The 19,746-nt window shown below is 48.1% G+C and overlaps 1 protein-coding gene across 1 annotated transcript; it reads left to right on the top strand.

The window, feature by feature from the left end:
* Positions 1-621: 621 nt before the first annotated feature.
* Positions 622-17,416, top strand: LOC308486203 (uncharacterized protein). Its single transcript, XM_081022718.1, has 5 exons — positions 622-971; positions 6,104-6,305; positions 9,014-9,282; positions 10,442-10,587; positions 14,208-17,416. Exons 1-5 carry the CDS (start codon positions 860-862, stop codon positions 16,632-16,634), a joined length of 3,156 nt encoding a protein of 1,051 aa, XP_080878844.1. The 5' UTR covers positions 622-859; the 3' UTR covers positions 16,635-17,416.
* The last annotated feature ends 2,330 nt before the right edge of the window (positions 17,417-19,746 follow it).

The following is a 19,746-nucleotide window of genomic DNA, read 5'->3' on the forward strand; positions in this document are numbered from 1 at the left end:
CTCCGCTTGCGCATGCACAGAAGCACTAAATTGCACTTCACATATGCTCAGAAGTGCCAAATTGCACTGCGCGCCTGCGGAGACACAGCACTTCGAGTTGCAGGCATTTCACACTATAGATGGGCCTCCGGAATGGATCCCTTCTGTAACACGAGGTACCACTGTAATCAGTTTTAGAAAAATAACTAACTAGCTAAGGAAAGTGGATATGACATTTGGTCATCTCACCTCTGCCTAGAAGAATAACCTTTGGGCACAAGAAACATCAGAGAAGGAATTGGGAAACTGATTTCAGCCTCACCACTTGGCCAAAGGTCTCTTGGTGATGTGGAGGCATTTGCCAGCCTGGCCCCAAGATGTTTTGCAGGCTGAGGTGGATCAAACTGAGTTGTTCTCAACAGCCCTTGTGATGTTTCCATAGCTCTGTGGGTTTGTCTATGAGCATCCTTCCAAGGGACTGCTGGGGTTATTTGTGAAATTGGGCAGGCTGTGGATTGAGTCCCGACATCTGCTGCTCAGATCAGACCAAACAGAAAGGCCTTGCTGGGCTTCCAGAAGATTGCAGGCTTCCAGAAGGTCTATTGTGTAGAGGTTCCACAGCCCAGCCATGATGACCAGTCCTCCTCCAGAAGTTCTTTGGAGACACTGTAACGCCCAGTGCTCTACTGCCCGCAGAGAGGTTCTGCCTGCTTCCTGGAGACTCTTTCCTTGGAGGTGGTGCTACCCTGTGTCTGGTCCACAGGGGATGGGTGACCTGTTCATCCCACCCCCTTTCTCGGTGGACATGGCCAGGCTCTGTCTCCTAGCAACGCAGAAGGAGAACCCACCGATGTCGACATCTTGCTGCTGAGGCCAAACGATGTGGAACCACTACCAGGAACCACAGTTCATAAAGGGTTCTCCAGCTGGCCTGCTTCTGGGGGTCGTGGCCTTGCTGAGGTTGTTGGGGACACATGGCTACGATCCAGCAGGTAAGTGGGGCTTGGGGTCTGTGGCTGGGGTGAGACCTTTATCTTGCAGTCCCTTTGACCAGGCCCACCCTAGAGCTCTCACTCAGCCATCCTCTTTAAGCATGTTCCCACCAAAAAACAACCCAGATCTTAATGAAGCCAGACCCACTCATTTTTGGAGCTGCCTGTGTTCCTTGAGAGGTGAATTGTAGCTGTGTTTTATTCAGATTAACTAGGGCAGAAGAGAAAAGCAAAATGATGGTCATCTTCTGGGCTCCTGAGACAAGTCTGGTTAAGGAGGTTCAACATAAAAGAGGCTCCCGTTCCACCCATTACAGCATCCTGATAATTTTGGCCCTGTGTCTGAGGCTTTGGTGCAGGCAGATGTTGAAAGTCAGGGCATCTAACCAGCTCTTCAACATACCTGGTGGAATATTATCATGATGCCTGCCTTAGGGCCTGATTCTTTGTTTGCTGTGAGCTGGAAAATCCAGGATTCAAACGGCCCTTCCACCTAAAAATTGGTGTTGAAGCAATAATTCATTTCGCACCATCTCAGTCGGCACTTGGAGCGCTTAGTAGGTAGCTGTAGAAACGTCTGTATATATTGGAGAAGTGAAAGCAAACCACTCTCGCTATCACCCTGAGAGTTTGGAGAGATGATTAATATGTGTCCCAGGGGAAGTGGCGGGACAGAAGAAAAACACAAATGGAAAATATCATGGGACAAACAGAAGACGATCACTTAGGCTGAGACAGCTGCTCCATTTGTTTCAGGTGTATCTTCATGGCTTCAAACGGGGGCCTTGCCAGCCCTATCTGAGCATTCTAGAGACCAGGGGCGTTGGAAGGGGAGCGGTGGGGGCGGTCCGCCCCGGGTGCCCTCACTGAGGGGGGTGACATTCAACATGCCTCCTGCCCGCGACTCCCAAGCCTATCCCAAGCCTTCGGGGTAAGGGGGGAGCTGCACCACTTTGCCAGTGGCATTTCCCCCCTCCCCCCTTCATTTTGACAGCTTGGGGGAGGCTTGGGAGTTGTGGGCAGTGTGCCGAATGTCCGCCATGGACGGCTCACTCCTCCCCCAACTGCAGGGTGTGCGTGCCACTCCAGGTACCCAAGTGGCTATCCCATGCCTGGGGGGGCACCCTCCATGCCACGCCCCCTCGGGAGCATGCCCACCCTGGGCAGCGTGGACATATTGTCCGCCGCTGCTAGAGACTCAACCTAGACCTTTCATTTGCAAAGCGTGAGCCTCACCACAGAACTGTATCTTTGAAACTTTGACCTTTAAGGTTTGCAGCTGTATTATTTTAAAAGGCCACTTTAGAAGCCACAGCACACATCATTCTGAAAGAGGAAACATTTGCAGAAGAGCTACCCCAACCTCTGTTTCCGCAAAAAAATTCCAGGGGGAAACAAAACAAAACAACCTGAAATGAAAATACGTACACACACACACACACCTTCTCCTTTCCCAATTGCCCTTCAAGGTCAGTTCTGTAATTCTACACCTTGACTGCCATGTTCCTGTCAGGAGTTCAGCCTACACTCGAGTAGGACCCTGGCAGAGACACATGCCCGACTGTCATGTTCTCTCCCTCCTGGTCGATTGTCCGGGAGCTTCAAAAGCTTTCTTCTGTCCAAACATCACAGCGACCGATGCCAACAGACACCGGCACACTTAGGGATCCGCAAGTCTTCGCAGCTTGCATAACAGACCTCAGCAACTCAGCATTTTGGCTAATCTACTTTATTTACATATAAACACACACGGAGCACGGCAACATGGCTCCCTCTCTCTCTAGCATCAGACAGCAGAGAGAAAAAGAACAAAGGACAATAGTCCCACTTCATGGAACACAGGAACACAAACATCCTGTCTTCGTCACTTCCCACTTTGTGGAGTCAAAACATACACCGTCATGTGATAAACAAAAATCCCATGACTGCAATCATAGATCAGGAATCCTAACAGTTCCATCCTTCAGCCTTGCTCAGATATTGGATTGTCTTTTAAAAGTTGGCAGGCCCGTGACATCATAGAGCCCCACCCTATGATACATACGTAAGTGTCCTCTCCCCCAGTGCTCCCCCCCCCCCGAGGTACTGAAGGGCTCGCAATACCAGCACCATTTCCCCTAGAAGTAAAGAACTGCACTATCCTATGAAGCTCAGGCATTCTGATGCCACAATGTCCCCCTTTGTGGGATATTCAATCTGCCTTTGCACAAGCTGGCCACACGATGGCACCACTGACTGCCAAAAACAGGAATTGAGACCTCAGAATCAAATTTCCTTGCATACTGAGAAGTTTCTTTTCTTTTCTTTTTAAATCGCCTTTATTATATATCAATTTACATCAATTTACATACAGCTTAGACAATACATACAATACACACCACTGCATAGACACACCATAGACATTAACTTCTGATTTTTCTCATTGTGATATTTTACATTTTGTTTATACACATTTCATTATTATTATTATTATTATTATTATTATTTTACTTTCCCATTTTCTATTAGGAAAAATTTGCTATGTACTTTCTCTATATTTAAAGATTCAATCTAAGTCTGTCAGGAGGTAAACATTGTCACAGTAATTCTTAAGATATTCTTTAAATATTATCCAATATTAACTTTCTGTATTGAATTACCTTTTATTCTCCCTGTCATCTTTGCGAGTTGTAAATATTCTACCCTTTTCACTTGCCAGTCAGTTTCTGTAGGGGTGCTATCACCTTTCCAATTCTTTGCTATTAAAATCCTAGCTGCTGTGGTTGCATACATAAAAAGAGGTCTGAGATTTTTCTTAATTTCCTTGCATACTGAGAAGTTTCCAGGGTAATCCAGACCTGTCAAGGCCTCCCAAGTGTTTACTGGTTTGAAGATCAGACATGTAGCACACACAAAGGACAGGCGTTTCTTCGTGTGTGTGTTTTGCAAAGGTGCATTTGCCATCACCAACAAGACTCCCATAAAGCCACAGAGAGCCATCCCAGCTCATCCAGTATTATAAATATTTATTACATTTTTATGCCACCTACTAGCTCAGTCCTCTGGGTGGTTTACAGCATTATTAAAAATATAAACTTATAAACGTCTGTGAAAAGTGACGGGGGGAACAAGCAAAAAACAATAAGCAATACGTACCAGTAAATGTAACCCTCAACTATCAGAAAACCACCACAAGAACAGCAGCATAAAACCTGTTTCAAGCCAGCATAAAGGAAGTAATGAACACAAGAAGAGACTTGGGATTTGTCGACACTGGACCTGGAACAAGTGGGTTTCCCCAAGCTCCGCTCCTTTCCCATGGGAGACCTGCTCTTTAGTGCTAAATCGGAGCAAACATCAATCTGGAGAAAATCTGAATTGCTGTTTGCTCCTATTGAGCACTAAAGAGTGGTCTTCCCTGGGAGAAATGAGCAGGCCATGAGGAAGGGTGGATGAGCCCGTTGCCAATAAAACTGAGCCTAACAGTGTTTTGGAGACATCTGCAAATGCAGCTACACTAAGGGCATGGGTCCAAGAAGTTTTTCATTTGTCCTGCCCCTATCCCAGGAAAAGCCCTCTGTTTACTGATAAACTGGTATAGACATCAGTCCGCAGAAAACCTGACTGGTGTTTGTTCCAATTCAGAAGTAAAGAGAGGATTTTCTCAGGGAAAACAGCAGGGCAAACAGAAACCCCTTTGGGCGTGTGACTAGAACTCACAGGACAAACGAAAATGTGGCTGAGCCCTAAATATGGAGGCTAGGGGCTCACCAGGTCATAGCTGTCAACTTTTCCCTTTTCTTGCAAGGAATCCTATTCGGAATAAGGGGATTTCCTTTTTTAAAAAGGGAAATGTTGACAGCTATGCATCAGGTGTGCCTTTTGCCCCAAGGAAACCCGATCTTTACCACTGAATCGGAGCAAATGTCAATCAAGTTTTCTCTGGATTGATGTTTGCTCCAATTTATTTCTTGTGAAGGAAAAAAATTCCTGGGTGAGAGACTGCTCAACAGCCCAGCTGGTCGGGGTGCAAGTCCCCTGTGGGTCCATGCGGTCAGTAAAAGAAGGAAGCTCCAGCCAAGTAATTTGGAGCAAAACAGCAGTCAGTAGACCATGATCTTTATTATTGCACAACAGGTCCCCACAGGAGTAAGAACCCTGAGTAAGGGGTGACCTCCTCTTTTAAAACTTCCCTCTTTCCCCCAGAATACACTTGGAGCAGCACATAGAGACATCATCACTACATCACTAGCATGTCACAAATGGGGAGGGGTCTACAAGGGTGATACAAGTTCAACATTAGTTCCCTTTATCACACCCCTTTCCCAACACCTCTTAAGTCCCCATCACCAGAAGAACAATAAAACTCTCTATATATCCTTGCCCTCAGGATTTGCCTGGAGATGGGCTTTCAGAACACCTCACTTGCTCCACTGCCTCTGGGGATGTCTATTGTTGCCCCCCCTGGTTGCTCCCTGGGTGGGGGCCATGTACATGCTCCCACACTTGGGGAATTATGGCGGGATGTCCTGTTCCTGCTGCCTACACGACTTCCTGCTTCTTGGTTCATGGAGGAAGGTGGAGCCCAAATTCCCCTTTCTTTAAGGGTTAAAATGGCCTTGGAATGAGGAGAGTCGGTTGAAGTATGGATTTTCTACCAACTTATAAAGCTAGGTATCTTCCCTGAGCTGTCAAGTCAAAAGGATACATTCAGGTATAATATTTATAGCATTGTAACAACTTTAAAGATCCCCCCCCCCGTCATTTCCGTAACACACTGGAGATGTGTGGGTCCAGATGTGGGGTGGAGAGGATCTTTGGCCCTGGAGATGTTGCTGAACATGAGCTTTGGCCATGCTCTCTGGGGCTGATGCAAAGGGAAGTGTAGCTGGTGCAAGTATGGCTTAATTCATGGCCAAAATTTGCTGCTGGGATTTCTTGAGCCCCAGCAGCTTAACTTCTCGAATGAAGCTCCCCACACCCATATTTCTTGATGCCAGGCTGCAGCAAAGTTCCCTGGCAAGTTTGGCCCCATCAGCTGCAGAGCCTTTCGTCCTCTGGTGCTTTCTTGAAGAAGTCGGTTAGGTGTTTGCTGCGCATTCCTGAAGTCCTGCCTCCCTGAGCCGCTTTCAATGTTCTTTCCTTCCCATCAGACTGCGGGAAACGACCCCTGGCCCCCATCCACGGCGGCAGCATGAGAATAGTGGGTGGTGTTGACGCCCTGGCTGGAGAGTGGCCCTGGCTTGTCAGCGTCCAGATCCCCTCTTCCAAGGGAACGCGGCACTCGTGTGGGGGATCCGTCCTTTCCAAGCGCTGGGTCCTCACAGCAGCTCACTGCTTCAAGACTAAGAGAAGGCAAGTACGAAAGATAGCAGGAAAATGGACATCTCTGGCCTGCTGAGGACAGGCAGAATGTCCCCGAGGTGGAAAGACAAGGCAAGGTTTCTGCCACAGGCTGAAGATGTGCGGTGCCTCTGAGCATGTGCAGATTGCCTTTGTCTATCCACAAAAACCTCTCCAACATGTCAGAATATGTGGGGATGTTCAGGGTGGCAGGAGAGGATATATTGTTTATTAATATCCTTCCTAACTTACACTTGCAAGTTCCTTTACTTAGCAGAGTCCATTCCCCTTTACACAGCAGAAAATTAGTTGCAAACTCATGTGAGTTTCTTAAGACAATACACAATTCAATCTGGCTTGTCCAGCTTGAAATGTGTTCTAATATTTTCCTGGTAAGACCCCTTGAATCCCTCCTAATTGAATAAAGGCACCACAGTCTTATTCATAAGCAGTGAAAAGAAAGTTTATTCACGACCAGGCAGAGCACAGTGTGATCCCTGAAGGCAGGCTTAAGGCTTCAAGTTACAAACATGTACAAACATGTTAGTGGTGTGAAGTAGGGGGAGGAGAGAGAGGTGGGAACATATTGTTTAAAAAGGTGTAGTCATAGGTATATCAGTGTATTCAAATCCGAATTGTCAAATTGTGTTATTATTGTTATTATGGTTTTGGTTGTAAGTGTCATTTGCGGTTGTTGTGTATCGAAAAAATGATTAAATATTTTTTTTTTAAAAATGTACAAACAGGATTACCCATAAGGGAGATGACCTGGGCAACTGCTTGGCTGGAAAGCAGGATGAAAGGAAGATGGAAAAGAAAGAGAGTGGCAGTATGCCTTGTCCTTTTACCTGGACAGGTTAGGTCATGCCCACCCACTAGTCACATGCAAGGAAGGATGCTCCAGGCCAGGAGGAACAGGAAGTTTCAACTGGCTGGACCAAACATCCCCTTGTATGTCCACTCTAGCAAAACAAGGAATGTTGTACTTGACTGCTCCCAGTGGATTACATCCCACAGAATAGTGGGCAGAGATTCTAGGCAGACTCAGCTGCTTGCTAGAAACTGGACACTAGTGGGGGGCTGTCTGCTTCCTCCTGTCCTTTCGCCATGTCTCAGAAACTTTATGTTGCCTCATCTGCACATCAGGTGTTTCTCTGCAGTGGGTCACCCCTTCCCTGCTGCAGAAGCTGTTTGTGCAGTGGCCGGTTCTGATACCTGGCTGATTCTCAGGGGTGGGGCATTCAGAGGGACAAGAGGAGCAGCTATTCTGATACATGTACTTTGTGATTTAAATGACCGTCCAGAATGCTGGCAAGCCATTTTGGACTAACTGTAAAAGTATACAGGCACATTAACAGTGCCTGTACATGTGAAAAGGATCTAGGAGTCTTGGTTGACCACAAACTTGACATGAGCCAACAGTGTGACGCGGCAGCTAAAAAAGCCAATGCAATTCTGGGCTGCATCAATAGGAGTATAGCATCTAGATCAAGGGAAGTAATAGTGCCACTGTATTCTGCTCTGGTCAGACCTCACCTGGAGTACTGTGTCCAGTTCTGGGCACCACAGTTCAAGAAGGACACTGACAAACTGGAACGTGTCCAGAGGAGGGCAACCAAAATGGTCAAAGGCCTGGAAACGATGCCTTATGAGGAACGGCTAAGGGAGCTGGGCATGTTTAGCCTGGAGAAGAGGAGGTTAAGGGGTGATATGATAGCCATGTTCAAATATAGAAAAGGATGTCACATAGAGGAGGGAGAAAGGTTGTTTTCTGCTGCTCCAGAGAAGCGGACATGGAGCAATGGATCCAAACTACAAGAAAGAAGATTCCACCTAAACATTAGGAAGAACTTCCTGACAGTAAGAGCTGTTCGACAGTGGAATTTGCTGCCAAGGAGTGTGGTGGAGTCTCCTTCTTTGGAGGTCTTTAAGCAGAGGCTTGACAACCATATGTCAGGAGTGCTCTGATGGTGTTTCCTGCTTGGCAGGGGGTTGGACTCGATGGCCCTTGTGGTCTCTTCCAACTCTATGATTCTATGAACATGGATCTATAGGTAACTTCAGCCCAGTGCAGTGTCCCAGCAAAATGTGTGCATCAGTCAGTTCTAGTATTTGCTCGGTGCCAGCAACCAACAAAGCCACAATACTGGTATGTTAATATCTGCATGAAGCTGGAATTGGTGTAAATAGTCCAGCTGTACCTCATAGCTTAATAATGATAATAATAATAATAATAATAATAATAATAATAATAATAATAATAATAATTTCTTATTTATACCCCACCCATCTGTTTCCCCAGCCACTCTGGGCGGCTCCCAATCGAGTATTAAAAACAATACAGCATTAAATATTAAAAACTTTCCTAAACAGGGCTTCCTTCAGATGTCTTTTAAAGATAGGATAGTTGCGTATTTCCCTTCACATCTGAAGGGAGGGCGTTCCACAGGGCAGGCACCACCACCGAGAAGGCCCTCTGCCTGGTTCCCTGTAACCTCACTTCTCGCAGCGAGGGAACCATCAGAAGGCCCTCGGCACTGGACCTCAGTGTCCAGGCTGGATGGTGGGGGTGAAGACGTTCCTTCAGGTATACATGTTTATCAGTATTAGGGTGTCCGGGAATTATTATTTCCCCTGTTTTTGCAGCAGTAGCCAGGGAGAACTCTGTTTAAAAGAACTCCAGAGGGCCTTGCGCTAACCATGTTCTGTTTTACCTGCAGCTCACTGAATCGCTGGAGGATTGTGGTGGGTGCCACGGACCTTTCCAAGTTGCCGGACGATGTGCAAATCCGCTCGGTGCACAAAGTCCTCCTCCACCAGGATTACAACCCGCGCACAGAGGCCAACGACATTGCACTGATAAAGCTTGAGAAACCTGTGACATTTAGCGACTACGTTCAGCCAGCCTGCCTGCCTCCTGTCACCATGGGCTCTGATACCAGCTTCTCAGACTGCCACATCAGTGGCTGGGGCACCACCTCCCAGAACAGTGAGAGACTGGGAGCAGAGGGAGGCAGGGACTGGGGGCAGCTCAAGTAGGGGTGGAAACGCAGCTGTGTAGATAACACACAGGGCAGGGGGAGATAGAGGTGCTGCTACGGATGGCTGGTATCCCAGTCCCCGCAAACTTCAGATCTGGGAGAACAGGAATTAATGAAGGCTTATTTCAGGTCAGATGGAAATCTGGCTGCTTCCCCTCCACACAAAGGTAGTTGTTTTCTGGTGCTTCCTTTTCAGGAAGTGGAAAATAGATTCAACCCACATGTGGGTAATTAATACTAAAAAAAATTGGCCAGGCGCCTAGATTCAAAACATGAGGCTTTGCACACTCTCCCGCAGGAGAGAGCCTCCAGCAGAGCTTACAACACTCTCCGAGTTAACCCCCAGAATAGTGTAGAAATTGGGATATTTTGCCCACTTTCTTCACCCCTCTTGCAATGAACAGTCAACACCCTGTTAAGTAAGTTTAAAAGCTTTACTTACTAAATCGAATGGTCTGGTTCATGCATTATTCCATGCAGCAGCAAGGAGAACACAGGTTGAATAGTCTTGGGTGTAAAATACAGATTATAGTTTCAAGCATGTGGTCTGTACTTTGGAACAAGTTCAGACATGTCCATCCTGGTCAGTTACATGACTAGCGGAGAGTGAGCAAAAGAAAGAGAAGCCGCTTTGCTTCCCCCCTCATGGAGGTAAGGGGGAGTGGCCTAGCTGGTCTTAACCCCTTCATGCACTAACTAGCACTCACGCATGTTTAACTGCAACTCCCACACCTTCCTCCTTCCATTTTGCTCACAGGAGCTTTACAAATACCCTAAGGTGCTGAAATGCTTTGGGTAGCACACAAAATGAGGGTGTGTGTGTAACTTGTTTTGGTTTCTTCCTCTGCCAAGCTACATTTTACAGCGAATGCATGTTTTCATTTGTGTGTGTGTGATCCTGAACCTGCAACTTTAAAAACAGCAACTACTGCACACACAGATACAAATACCTATTTAATGTAACGTGTAGTTTCGCTCTGTGTCAAGCTGTATATTCCAGCAGGGAAATTGCGTGTGTGTTTGTGTGTGGCTAGGGAAGGGAAGAGCTGTGGATTGCAGTGTTTGGAGAAAGCAGAAACCAACCTAATCTGCTGGCTTTCCCGACAGGTGTGAAGACATCGGACACCCTTCAGGAGGCGAGAATCAACATTCTGGACACCAAGAAATGCAACAGCAGCCAGTGGTACAATGGGGCCATGAGTCCTCACACCATATGTGCAGGATATGAGGAAGGGGGCATTGACAGCTGCCAGGTAAGGAATCCCACTGCCGTTTATTCACACTGGCACCGGCTCTCCAGCCTTGCTGGCAGAGATAGGTCTTCCTTAGCACAGATGCTTGCGATCCCTCTAACTGTCAGACTGCAGAGGAACCGACCCACAAGGCAGGTTGCCTGGGATGGACAAGACAAGGAAAACTCCTTACCATCTGCTTTTGTTCAATATCCACAGAGAGAGGCTTGGGAATGTGGCATCTCAGAATAATGGCGATGCTCCGAGTGAGTCTCCACCCCCTCCGTCTCTCCCACTTCCTCATGAGTCATAGCTACGGGTGCTGGAAAGGGCCTTTAACCTTTGAGCTCTTTGCTCTCCTACTTTCAAGGCCCGCCATGTCTTGGGAGAGGGAGGGTCTGGAATGCTTTCTAAAGACACTGAGTCCATCAGCTGTCACTCCCCTGTGCTTCTTCTCTCTTCCTCCTCCTCTCTCATTATTTCCCAGCTTTCCCCCTCATCTGCCTCTGAGTTGTGACCTCCCTCAAACCCCTGTTGTAATTCTGAACTGTCTCCTTCTTCTCTGGAAGGGTCAGGCTGGGGAGGCGGTCCCCTCCTCCCTCCTCTGCCCAGTCCCTGGCACTAACTGAAGCTGCCCAGGATTGAATCTTTGATGAGCAAAGCATATGCTCCGTCGCTGAGCTAAGGAACGCAGCTAAGGAACACCTTTTGCTTTGGGCAACTGGGGCAGTGCCTGTTGGGATGCGTCTGGGGAGATGGGGGCATTTGGCAGGCCCCCAGCTAGCTCCAGCCCTTCGGCCGGCAGCCGGGCAAACTCTGGTTCTTAGAACAGCATCAAAAACTGCGACTCAAGCCTCAGAGACCTTTAGAGACTGAGCATGCAAGCCAGCAGAGATAAGAACTCTTTGCAATGGAAGTAGCGGACAGAGGCATATGTAGGCATATTTACAGCATTTTATTCAGCAGCAGGACAAAGGAAAAACATGTCTGCTTCCCTTCGTGTCCAAGCAAAAAGCATAGGCAAAAGCTATATACAGCGGAAGTTCCCAGCAGACTGTGCTGGAAGTAAACAGACATGTGACATACAACAACTCCACATGCCTGTTCTAAAGGTGGAATGGGACTATATCATAACAGTGCCCTCTCCCACACACAGTGGACACCATTTGAACCTAAAACTTGAGACCACTCTTCCTCACCTCTTCCCCTCCACCAAGGGTGGGGAACCTCTGGCCCTCTAGACATTGCTGAGCTACAACGCCCATCAGCCCCAGCAAGAATGGCCAATGGCCAAGGTTGATGCAAGTTGCAATTCGTCAGCAGCTGGAGGGCCACAGGTTCGCCACTCCTTCCTCACACTCTAATAATACCTTACTCTCTGCTTTCTGTCTGCCTTGCTGCATGGAGTCTGCATAACTGTGGCCTGCTTTCCCTCATCTCACTTCTGTATTTGGGCTCGTCCATACTTCTGCTTATCTCATGCCCAGAAAGCATGGGTCGGAGTGGTTTGCCGCTCGATCTGTGTTGGCATCATGTGAACAATGGGTGAAACTGCACAGTGCTTGGACTCATGTCTTGAGTTAGCACATCTTCCCATGTCTGGATGTTCAGAGATAAGGGTGCCAGGTGTACTGGGTTACCAAAGCAACACCCGCGAGGTTGAATGTATGACTTGCCGATTCTTCCACCCATTGGTCCAGGAATGTAGACCAATGGGCATAGTAGGGCATTGCTTTCATTATGTTCCTGTCCTGTTGCATGTTTGTGTCTTGTCCTGTTTGCCATCAGGGTCTGATTCTGAATCTGCGAGAGTCAGGGGAAAGGCTGTGGGTCTTACACAGCAGCATAAGCTACCATGGGGATAGTGTTAGCCGATCTCTCTGTACATATGTATGCTGACTTCAGAGACCAGATGAATTGAATCTAGTAGTATTTAGCTTTGTCTTGCATCTGGAGATGATAAACAGTTGATATGAACTGTGTGGAAGAGGAGTTTTCCCCTTAACTGGGGACTCTGGAAAAAAACTATTCTGCTGGGAGTGGGAGATCTCTGAAGACTCTGCTGGGGCTTCGCATGCACAGCTGAGGTCGAGGTGTGGTGGGCTGCCAACTGACTTCCACAAGTCACCAGCAACTTGTGCTTTCTAGACACAGGTCTAGAGCAGTTTTCCTTTTGCCCCAGGGAAAACCGGCTCTTTAGTGACAGATTGGAACCAATGGCAATGGGGAAAGCCTGAAGTGCTGTTTGCGCCAACTGAGCACTAAAGAGCATTTTTTCTGAGGCTGAAGGAGGGAAGCAGCAGGACAAGAGAAAGCATGAATAAGCCCAGGGTTAATCTCCCCCCCCCTCTCCAAGACCATGTCAGGATGTTGTCGGTGGGTCTCAGCTGTTGCCCAGGAAACTATAAAGTCAAGGGAAGGTTTCTTACTGTCCTTTTTTATTCAATATTTACAGAGAGAGGATGTAGAACCCAGCCTCTTGGATAATGGCATTGTCCCGAGTGAATCTACACTCACCCCCTGGTCTCTCCCACTTCCTCATTCGTCGCTTCTATGGGTGCTGTTATGTGCCCTCTGTCTTTGAGCTCTTTGATCTCCTATTTTTAAGGCTTGCAGGTTCTGGGAGATGGAGGGTCTGGGAAGCTTTCTGATGATACCATGTCAGCTAGCTGCTGCTCCGCTTCTGCCTCCTCCTCCTCTCCCATTATTTCCCAACTTTCCCCCTCATCTGCTTCTGAGATGTGACCTCCCTCAAACCCATGTTGTAAATCTAAACTGTCTTCCTCTTCCCCCTTCCTGGAACAGTTAGGCTGGGGATGTGGTCTCCACCATTCTTCCTCTGCCCAGTCCCCGACAGACCTTCTCACCCAAGTTAATCAAACTAAGGGATTAGTTGAGAAAACACTGTAGCCCTGTAGTCATTGGTACTCCAAAAGTGAATTTGTGCCCCGTACCATTGAATTTCAGATGGAGAACAGATTTTCTGAAAATACAATTCAGACTTTTTCTCCCAAACCATAAATCTCATGGCAGCATACGCAAAAATATAGAGATCAATGCAGTTTAAAAACAGACAATTAAAAAAAAAGCTCAGAACTAATCAATTCTGATAATCAATTTTACGAACAAATGCATTTAGAAAGAGCGTCTGCTCTATTATGACAAATCTCAGCTCTTTCCCTGAAGGTACGTTCTAAGGAACTTCACACTCACCTTGGAAACAGACACGGCAACTTCATTATGTAGTGATAGCGCCATGTATTTAAAGCCCATTTAAAGTACATGGCTTGCCCCAGAGAATCCCGGGAACTGCAGATTGCTGGAAATTGTAATTCTGTGAAAGATAAGTTATGGTTCCTGGGATTCTTGAGGGAAGCCATGTGCTTTAAATGAATAGTGTGAATGTGTTCCTGGTAACACAGTCAGAAGCACAAGACGGATGGGCGTTTCTTGGCAAGCAATGATGAGATGAATGGCAGGGGGTGAGTCTGTGATGTCATGTAGCAGCTAAGAAGGTTCATGTGGTCTTTGGTCCTGGTGGCTGGACGGGCTTAGACTTGCACCTACACCATAAGTGTGAGGGGACCTTGCTTTGCTTTCCTGAAAGACTACTTAAGTTCCTTCCTTCCTTCTCTCTGCAGGGCGACAGTGGGGGGCCCCTGATGTGCAAGACAAGCCAGGATTCCCCGTATTACGTGATTGGCATCACCAGCTGGGGAAAGGGCTGTGCCCAGGCAAACAACCCAGGAATCTATACCTTTACCAAAGACTTCCTTGAATGGATCTTGGGGGAGATGGTGGAAGCCAAAGGGCAGAAGCCCAAGAAGAAGAAGAAGAAGAGAAAGTCACCTGGTGGAATAACGCTCCTGCCTAACAGAAAGGACATCTTGACGACACAAGAGCCAGCAACCAACCCAAAGGTGGCCACTGGTCCTCTGTCCACCACCGCTCCTTCAACAGCACCTGAAACCCCCACAGAGGTGCTCACAGTCCCTCTGCCCACAGATGCTCCAGAAACTTCCTCACAGGTGCTCACAGTTCCTCTGCCCACAAATGCCTCTGAAACTTCCTCACAGGTGCTCACAGTCCCTCTGCCCGCAGATGCCTCCAAAAAGTCCCCACAGCCGCTCACAGTCCCTCCGCCCACAAATGCCTCTGAAACTTCCTCACAGGTGCTCACAGTCCCTCTGCCCGCAGATGCCTCCAAAAAGACCGCACAGGTGCTCACTGTCCCTCTGCCCACAGATGCCTCCAAAAAGACCCCACAGGTGCTCACGGTCCCTCTGCCCACAGATGCCTCCAAAAAGACCCCACAGGTGCTCACGGTCCCTCTGCCCACAGCTGCTTCTCCAAAAGCCCATGGTGCTCGCTCAACACATCCCACCAAACACCATCCTCGAAGGCCCAAGGCAACTTTGAGGTCCCCGCACAAAGATCCAGAGCCAACCATCCTTGTGGAGCCCCCTTTCATACCCCCAATAATTACACCTCCCCCTATTGAAGCCCCATATGTCCCTTCAGAACGAACTGTCACCCTGGAAGCACCCTATTTTCCCCAAGAAACAGCACCCAAACCTCTAGCTCCTCCACGTATTCCTAAAGAAATACAGCCCACGGCTCTAGAGGCCCCCTACATCCCCCCTGACGTGACTGCATCTCTGGAGCCCCCCTATATTCCTCTGGGGGAGCCTTACACTGCTCCAGAGCCTCCATTTCTTCCCCCACCACCCAAATACATCTCTCCAAAACAAGGCAGTGTCTCATCCAATTCCTCAGAGTCCCCGTATGTCCCACAAGAAAGACCATTCGCTCTGGATCCCCCATATATTCCTCCAGAGACATCAGTCACTCTGGAGCCTCCGTACATCCCCCAAGAAACACCCCCAGGGGCAACTGCCATTCTGGATCGCCCATACACTCCGCCAGAGAACCCAGTCACTATAGAACCCCCATTCATCCCCCCAGAGAACCCTGTCATTTTACAGGCTCCATACATGCCTCAAGACAAACCGGTCACTCTGGAGCCTCCATACACCCTGTCAGAGACACCGGTCACCCTAGAACCCCCATTCACTCCTCCAGAGACGCTGGTCACCCTACAACCCCCATACACTCCTTCAGAGACATCAATTACTCTAGAACTCCCATACACTCCTCCAGAGACGTCAGTCACCCTACAACCCCCATACACTCCTCCAGAGACATCAGTCACTCTAGAACCTCCATACACTCCTCCAGAGACATCAGTCACCTTACAACCCCCATACACTCCCCCAGAGACATCAGTCACTCTAGAACCACCATACACGCCTCCAGAGACACCTGCCACTCTGGAGCCTCCATACACTCCTCCAGAGACATCAGTCACCTTACAACCACCATACACTCCACCAGAGACACCTGCCACTCTAGAACCCCCATACACGCCTCCAGAGACACCTGCCACTCTGGAGCCTCCATACACCCCACCAGAGGCACTTGTCACTCTAGAACCCCCATACACCCCTCCAGAGGCACCTGCCACTCTGGAACCTCCATACACCCCACCAGAGGCACTTGTCACTCTAGAACCCCCATACACCCCTCCAGAGACACCTGCCACTCTGGAACCTCCATACACCCCGCCAGAGACACCTGTGGCCCTAGAACCCCCATACACCCCTCCAGAGCCGCCTCTCACTTTGGAGCCTCCATACACCCCTCCAGAGCCACCCGTGGCCCTAGAACCCCCATATATTCCTCCGGAACCACCTGCCACCCTAGAACCCCCATATATCCCCCCAGAGACACCTCTCACTCTGGAGCCTCCATACAATCTCCCAGAGACACCTGTCACCCTGGAAGCCCCCTACACTCCCCCTGAGATCCCGTACACTGATCCATACCCTCCATACATCCCTCCAGAGGCCCAAAATATCCCAGAAGGTTCAGCTGAGAACCCAGAGGCACCATATAGCATTCAAGTGGCTGCTGACCCTCCCAAGTCTTACAAGCGTTCTCCAGCATTCTATGCTATTCGCATTCCCCGAGCTGCTCCTCCAGGCCGACGCTGGCAACCTTCCAAATAAGAGAGTCCACACATGGGGTGCATCCTGCCTACAGCTCTTTGTCCGTCTGACCCTCAGGCTGTCCTCAACTAGCCAGTTCTTCAAAAGGCCACGCAGCAGTAAGTGCCATCCCTCTCCCAAATACCGTAATTTGCACTTCGATACCATGACCTCTATCCTCACATGCCAGGGCCCAAAGCTCCCTTGGATTTTCAAGATTACCAAAGAGAAGGGATGCGATTAAAGCAGTTGATCGCCAGTCCGTAGCAGATAGCGGGACTTATATTCAGGACTGTCAGGAAGGAACTCTCAGTTGGAATATATGGACTTACGGAGGAGCAACGGGATGGCACACAGGGTGCAAAACCTGCCCTGCTTTATGTCGCTGGTGGCCTTGGGACTACGAGGTGGTTAATTCAAAGTAAAAGAGGAGGAGATGTGTGAGGGAACATCCACATCACTGAGAATCCACGCACAGACCTGCCACGTGGGCTCACCCTCTGCTGCAGCCGCAGGAATGCCTTAATTCCAGAGGTGAAGCAGTCGGAGCAAAATGCTACCATGCTTGCTTGGAAACACGCAGGTCTGGCATGTGCCTGAGAACCTGATTCCGGGTCCTGCCAGTGCCCTCCCTCACCCTCAGGAACTACGGGCAACTGGAGGAAATCTGGCGGTGTAGGAATTCTGCCTCTTCTGCCTTGTGCTCTATTCCCACTGGAGGACAGAAAGCTATTGCTCCAGTAACTCTGGTTCAGAACATGGTGGGCAAAAACCGATTATAAAAAGAGGGAGGGGAAATTAAATTGGCCTGTGCTTATTTATTTTTAATTGCAAACATTAAGGTTGAAATCATATAGACCTTTCGTTAAGCTCAGTTGACTGTTGCCAGGATGCACTTCTAAATACACTTCCATCCGATGGCTCCGTAAATCTCTTTTAAACAACAACTTGGTTAATAGTATCCAGTCTAAGCCTGAGCTGGATAGCCCAGCAGTGAATCTCTGAATTAATTCCCTCTGCTAGGCTTTTCTAGCAGAACCAATCCAATCATTTCTCAGACATGAATATTTACACTAGGATGGCCAGATCCAGCCCTCCAGGCTGCAAGAAATGGCCTGCCAGCTCCTGCAGTTTTATCTTCCCAAAGGATCACAAGAACGTAAGAATAGCCTACTGGATCAGACCAAAGGGTCTAGTCCGGCATCCAGTCAGATGCCTATGGGCAGAACATGATCACAAGGGCCCTCTCCCCTCCTGAGCTTTCCAGCAACTAACATTCAGAATCATTGGTGCATGTAGATAAGTGTATTCACACATACACCCACACACCAATATATGCAACGAAACACACCACCGACAGAGATCCAACCAGACCTAGGCTAGATCTACGCAGTAAAAAAAACACCCCACTTTGAAAACACTCTTGGGGGTAAATCGTTGTAAAGCTCACAATGGAAAATATTGTGTTGCAATTTCAGCTTTACACTGGTGTCACAGTGTTATAACGCATTTATAATGTTGTAGTTTGACTAATGTAGCTGAGTCCCTAGGGACCATTTAAACTTTAAATCCCCTTACGCAACAGCTCCCGCTGTAGGGATTAGGCGAAGAACTGCAGGCATTGCCTCCACTGAAAGCAACGGAGAACGACGGAAACTTGGCAAACCAGTGGGGTCAGTTAAGGCTGCAATTAGCAGGAGTTATTAATCTCGGCCAATTTTATGAATGAAAATTCAGGAGAAACATGAATGAACACTACAAATTGTACGGAAATGGTTTAATTGCAAATAAAATAAAAGTCAAAGCAAAGATCACACACGTTAACCAAAGAGGTTCCAGGTTGCAGTGCCTGACCCAGCCACAATCTGCTACAATCTCCAAGGCACAGGATCACGTAGACCAGCCTTTCTTAACCTGTGGATCCCCAGATGTTGTTGAACTACAACTCCCCTTACTCCTGGCTAGCAAGGCCAGAGCTCAGGGATGATGGGAGTTGTAGTCCAACAACATCTGGGGACCCACAGGTTGAGAACCGCTGACGTAGACAGAATCCAGTCTTGGAGAATTGCAAATAGGTAATGGGGGGAAAGGACAGCGATCAATACACAAATATAGAAGTGGTTAACGCAAATAAGGTGAAGGGAATATGGCAATGGCTGTGACTGCTCAGTAATCCTGTTTAAGGGAACTCAAAAATCCAGCACAGATCAGACTATTTGCCAGGGGATTTTTTCTATCTCTCCAGCCTCCCTTTACAAGTGGCAATGCTAGTTCTTTGTGGAACTCAGCCAGGAAAGCAAAGCTTGATCTGGCTAGTGCTTAAAGGCACAGGTCCGTGCTTTACAGTGCCGTGCTTAATCACCTTTTTGTGCTTTTCCCAGGAAAACCCACTCTTTACTGCTGAATGTCAACTCACAGAAACCCCGAATTGTTGTTTGTTCCAATTCCGTATTAAAGAGTGAGTTTTGTGGGGAAAGTGCTGAGGCAATAAATAAATAAATAAATTGCTCAGCTGCCTGTACCTAAAAAGCACAAGGCAAAAGGTGAGCGTGGATGAGCCCTTACTGTATTCCCCCATCCACCCTTTTATTACTTTGAAGAGAACCATGTACATTGATGGTGCTTAACAACAGTATACTTGACTTTATATCTGCATGCGGTACTCCTGCTTTTGCAGGTGAGATATTTGAGTAAATGCAACAGTAAGTGCACCACCTGAGGTCTCATCCACACTTAATAATAATAATAAAATTTATTTATATACCGCCCTCCCCAGCCGAAGCCGGGCTCAGGGCGGCTAACAACAATAAAATAGTACAAAATTCTAAAATCATTTCATTATAAAATTAATTCAAATCAAATTGATGGCAAATTGATACCTTTCCTCTGCTCTTTCCAGGCACAGCCCACAATTTAGAGCTCTGTGTCCAAGTGCCCTTTTTTTCACACCAAATCTTTCCCCACAGAAATCCGCTCTTTAAAGCACAATCGGAGCAAACGGCAATCCATGGGAAACCTGAATTGACTTTTGCTCCGATTCAGCTTTAAAGAGCAGGTTTTCGTGGGGAAAGCTCCCAGGAAGGGCACACACATGCTCCTGGAAGGCGTCGGACAAGAGATAAGTGTGAATAAG

Source organism: Podarcis pityusensis, assembly GCF_964106645.2.
Source record: "Podarcis pityusensis genome assembly, chromosome: 10".
NCBI classification, from domain to species: Eukaryota; Metazoa; Chordata; class Lepidosauria; order Squamata; family Lacertidae; genus Podarcis; species Podarcis pityusensis.